This window comes from Acanthopagrus latus, chromosome 5 (assembly GCF_904848185.1).
Source record: "Acanthopagrus latus isolate v.2019 chromosome 5, fAcaLat1.1, whole genome shotgun sequence".
Lineage (NCBI taxonomy): Eukaryota > Metazoa > Chordata > Actinopteri > Spariformes > Sparidae > Acanthopagrus > Acanthopagrus latus.
The window spans coordinates 16,155,980-16,161,651 of NC_051043.1; the positions used below are offsets into that span (position 1 = coordinate 16,155,980).

Here is a 5,672-nt window from a genome sequence, read left to right on the forward strand (position 1 = left end):
TGCTGTTAATGATTTAAACTGGGAGTCATGTAAATGAAAGTAAAACTAGATTTGACATTGTTGAACAGAGCTGAGACGCCATTACAGGATGTCAGATCTCTGCTGAAAAACAAACGATTGGAGTATTTGAAGCAATCAAGACAAGAGACAGAAACTTGGTGAGTCCTGCTGTGAAAAATAACTTCTACAACAAATGGCTGAGAAAAGTTTTGCTCTTCTTGAAAGTTTCCTGAGCTGCCATGTGTGTTCAGAGACTTTCAGAGATCCTGTGTCTCTGAGCTGCAACCACAACTTCTGTTCAAGCTGCCTGAAAAAAATATGGGAACAAGCTGAAAACAAAAATTGTCCTATTTGTGAAAGAAGATCCTCAAAGGAATTTCCACCAGTGAACTTTTCTTTGAAGGAACTGGCTGACTCATTTGCTGGGAGACAACAATCTGGATCATCTGAGGCAGAAAAAGAAGTGAAGAAGGTGGAGGTGGTGTGTAGTAAACATCCAGAAGTCCCCAAATTGTTCTGTGAGGACAAGCAGACAGCTGTGTGTCCTGTCTGTGATGTTTCTCTCCACCAGAGCCACAAGGTGGTTCCTATAGAACCAACTGTCAGTGAGCTGAAGGAGCAGCTGGAATCTGACTTAAAGTCTCTAAAGGACAAGAGGAACAAATACAAACAAGTGGAGAAAACATACAATGAAGTGATTCAACACTCCAAGAAGCAGCTGTTGTCCACAGAGAGGCAGATCAGAGCAGAGTTCAACAAGCTCCACCAGTTCCTGAAAGAGGAAGAGGAGTCCAGACTGGCAGCTCTGAGGGAGGAAGAGGAGCAGAAGGGGAAGACTGTCAGCAGAGAGATGAAGATGATTGAGGAGCAGCTCTCCTCTCTGTTGGACAGTATCTGTGCTGTTGAACAAGAGCTGCAGAAACACAACGTGCCATTCCTCAGCAGTTATAAAGCCACTCAGACCAGAGCCAGAGTCCAGTGCTCACTGTCAGATCCACAGCTGGTCTCAGGAGCGCTGATAGATGTGGCCAAACACCTGGGCAACCTGTCCTTCAGAGTCTGGGAGAAGATGAAGGACCAGGTCCAATTCAGTCCTGTCATTCTGGACCCAAACACTGCATACCCCTGGCTCCATCTGTCTGATGATCTGACCAGTGTGAGACATGGAGACACAGACCAGCAGCTTCCTGACAATCCAGAGAGAAATACTTCCTCTGTCACTGTTCTGGGCTCTGAAGGCTTCAGCTCAGGGAAACACAGCTGGGAGGTGGAGGTGGGAGATCATCCTAGCTGGAATGTGGGTTTGGTTAAAGAGTCAGTTGACAGGAAGGGAGAGAGATTTGCTACATCAAAATATGGAATTTGGTGTTTATCGCATGCTGATGGAAAATATACTTACGGTCCTGGTGAGACTGTCAGAGTAGAGAAAAGTCTCCAGAGGATCAGAGTCCAGCTGGACTATGACAGGGGGGAGGTGTCCTTCTACGACCCTGAAGACATGACTGACATCTACACTCACAGAGACACTTTCACTGAGAAACTCTTCCCATATTTCAGTATTGGAAATGCTGGTGATGCTAAAACTGCTGATATCAAAATCTGCCAGAGTGATATTTCTCTGTGATGTTCAGGAATTAATTGTTCAGACCTGTACCTTTAATATCACTGTCTGAAACAGATGTGATTTGATGTTGACGGTCACAGAAATGTTTTCCTCACTGTTTCTTTTTTCTGATATAAATGATCCAAAGTGGTTTTCATGCACAAAACTGAAAACATTTACGCCTCACTGCTTTCAATTAAAAACTTAATTTTCACTTTTGAAACACAAGATTTTAATCAGATCACAATATAACATTCTTTAACTTTTATAATTTTGTTTGTCAAATTTTGGATCTTCTGATGATTCTTTTGGTTTTGATCATGTTTTAGTTTCAGTTTTTACTCTTTACAGTCAGAGTCTCAGTGGTTCAGAGGATCAACACACATTCTGACTGACTGATTGTAAATCTTTATCATCTGTTGTCGAGTCACATGATGTTTATCTAAAGTGTCTCTACTGTCAGCAATGAATTACGAAAAGTGGTTTTGATCTCCTTGTTTTCATGTAAACTCACTGTGACAATATTCACACTTAATTCATCAGTGTCAGCTGAAAATCATAATTTTAAAGATGCTGATTTGTTAAAAGTTATATTTTATTCAGCCTGCATGTATAAAGGCGGTAACAACATCAATAACATATTTGTTACATTTCTCTAACATTGTCTTGTAAATACTCTGACTGCACTGATGATGCTCTCTTGGCCTCAAAAAAACTTGATGTATTGCATAAATTGAACCAGCTCTTATAATAAAGTTTAAATCAGGAAAAAATGTGTGACTGTCAAATGTTGAAACTGCGTGGCATCATCAGGAGAAAAACTTTACAGCTGAAAGCTATTAAATCTCCTTGTCATTATTATCTTGTTTTGAGTCAAACAGCATCATGTCATCAGATTTAGTTTCTAATATTCTCAATTTTTTTTTATAGATAGATAGATAGATAGATAGATAGATAGATAGACAGATAGATAGATAGATAGATAGATAGATAGATAGATAGATAGATAGATAGACAGATAGATAGATAGATAGATAGATAGATAGATAGATAGATAGATAGATAGATAGATAGATAGACAATTCCAGACAAATCCTCAAATTACAATTTTGGACAGCAAGCTCTGAAATTTTCTTTGAATATGTTGATTTTTAAAGGATCACTTTAATTGTTGTCTCTAAAAAAAAAAAATAATAATAATGTATCTGTTTGATTTCACAGCAGCATTTCATTCATAGTTCTTGAACATTTATTAAAATGCAGCTGCTGTTTTCTCATGTGAAAAAGTCCTATTTTAAAATTGTTTACTTAAGTGATTATTTTATTAGTCGATTAGTCGATTTGTTGATCAACAGAAAACTGATTGCCGACAATCAGCTTCTCTGATTAGTGTGTTTTCTCCTTTTCTCTATTGTAGTATATTGTGGTATATCTATTATGTCTTTGTATATAACCAATACATTTTGTTTGATCAGGTGAACCAACTTATGTGAGACATAACCGGGTATCTGGGTGTCACATCTTGGGCTCTTGTCTATCATTTTATAGACTAATTAATTTATTGATTAATCAAGATGCTGACACTGGCAGATTGATAAATAGTTTTGATAGTCTTTCTATTGATATATTAATAGTTCAAACAAAAAGTACTATTAGCATGTTGCTACAAATGTCCTTGTAATCAGCCAAATACTTCATTATTTATTTTTCACCTCATCTTATCTCTGGCTGCATTCATTATTTCAAACTAATTTACTCGTCTCCTGCTGCATCTACAACCAAACCTAAATTATTAAAATGAGAGTGTTTGTCTTTGGTGTGTAATAGCAGACATGGTGGGGCATTCAGAGTCAGAGGGAGCAGCAGTATCTAAAGTGGTTCTTCCTAATAGAAATCCTTGCGCTTATGGCAAGCTGTTTTAACATTTAATAGCTAGACTGGATATGTATTGCACATATCTGTAATTCAGTTCTTCCTAGTCAAAAAGAACATTTCAGATATCCACAATGGCATTCTTCCCATCCACAATTGTCATTTCAGGTACTCACAATGACATTCTTCCTAGGACAAATGACGCCACTTTTGCCATTCATGTGTGTATTGGGCTTTCAATTTCAGATATCCACAATTACATTCTGGATATCTAGAATGAACATTCTGGATATCTGCAATTGAATTCTTACTAGGAAAAACTCCTTTTTCAGATATCTTCAATCCAGTTGTTACTAGTTATAATTTTCATTTCAGATAACCAAAATGAAAAACTATTCCAGATATCCAGAATGTAATGGATAATTGGATATCCACAGTGTAGATACAGATGTCCACAGTTGCATTTTTACTAGTCATAATACAGATTGTGGATATCCGTGATGACATTTTTACTAGTCACAATGTATTTTTGGATATTCAAAATTACATAGTTATGCATTTTGGATATCTGATATGAAAATTATGACTAGTGACAACTGAACTGAAGATATCTGTAATGGGAGTTTTTCCTAGTAAGAATTCTATTGTAGATATCCAGAATGTTCATTCTAGATATCCAGAATGTAATTGTAGATATCTGAAATTGAAAGCCCAATACACATGAATGGCAAAAGTGACGTCATTTGTCCTAGGTAGAATGTCATTGTGGCTATCTGAAATGTTCTTTTTGACTAGGAAGAACTGAATTAAAGATATCTGCAATACATATCCAGTCTAACTATTAAATGTTAAAATGGCCACTTATACTTTTTAAGGATTTTTAGATATCTTAAATTTATTTTTGACTAGTACAATCAAAGTTGTTGATATCTTGAACTAACCTTTCTACTAGTAAGAATGTTATTGCGGATAACTTTAATTACCATTCTGACTAGTGAGAATACAGTTTTGACGAGGAGAAATGCTATTATGGCTATCTAAAATGTAATTACAGATAGGAGTGTGGTTCGATTAAATGTTAAAATGGCTTGCAATATGCGCTGCAACTGCTTCAAAGGTTGTTGAGCTGGATGGATGGATTGTTGTGACTAGGGGAATTTTACGGCATCCAAACCTGTAGATGGCAGTGTAAATGAAACAAAAGATCAGAGAGAGAGAGAGGAAGTCTCTGAGAGAGAAAACACAATACCATCATCAAGTTGACAGGACTTAGTGGCAAATTAAAATCCAGTGATTGAAATGCTTTCAATATATTGATGTGTATGTTATTGTTAGTCCTTTGAATGTAAATATAGCTCATTTTTCTTTAAAAAGCAAAATTTCAGTAAATTGTGTTCATATTGTTAGATGGAGTTATGAGAGCCTGCAAGCAAGCAGATCTTTTCTTTATTTTAATCCTTTTTCTGTTGAAGTTAGTGCATTGTTTTCTCATGTTCTTGTCTTAACTCAACTTTAAGCTATTAGTATAGAACTTCGATCAAAACCCAATATATCTTAACATGAGAGGAACAAATGAATAAAGAAATACAACCGCTGAAAATAACACAACACAATACAATATGCAAATATCAATAACAAAAGGTTAAGTTTATAGTAGTTATCAATAGCATGCTACTATGACTTAGATATTTTATTATATTTTAAAGTTTATTTTGTGTATTTTTTGCATATAATACAACTGGGCCATATCGCTACCTGTGAGATTCTGTTGAAAGCTCTGGAAAAGGCAAAACAACAAAACAAACAAAAAATAAGTTGTATTAGTATAGTTGACACAAATAGAAAAATAAAGGTAAACGTTTAGCAGTCTGACACATTGTATACATATATATATATATATATATATATATATATATATATATATATATATATATATATATATATATATATATATATATATATATATATAAACAATAGTAAAACTCAATTTAAATGACTGAATATATTTATCTAATTTAAACTGTGTCAGACTTCTAGAGTTTTACTATTGTTATTAGTTTTTACTCCGTTTTGTCTTTTTTCTACGTCTCCTTCTATTAGATGTTTAAAAACGTATTTATTACAAATATTTGATGAAAAAACACACCGCATGTAGACTGATCAAACCGGAAGCAAACCGGAAGTTGAACGCGCTTCC

The 5,672-nt window shown here is 35.1% G+C and overlaps 1 protein-coding gene across 1 annotated transcript; it reads left to right on the top strand.

The window, feature by feature from the left end:
• Positions 1 to 32: 32 nt before the first annotated feature.
• LOC119019563 (nuclear factor 7, brain-like) lies at positions 33 to 2,223 on the top strand. Its single transcript, XM_037098299.1, has one exon. The coding sequence runs from the start codon at positions 194 to 196 to the stop codon at positions 1,622 to 1,624; it is 1,431 nt and encodes a 476-aa protein (XP_036954194.1). The 5' UTR covers positions 33 to 193; the 3' UTR covers positions 1,625 to 2,223.
• Positions 2,224 to 5,672: the final 3,449 nt, after the last annotated feature.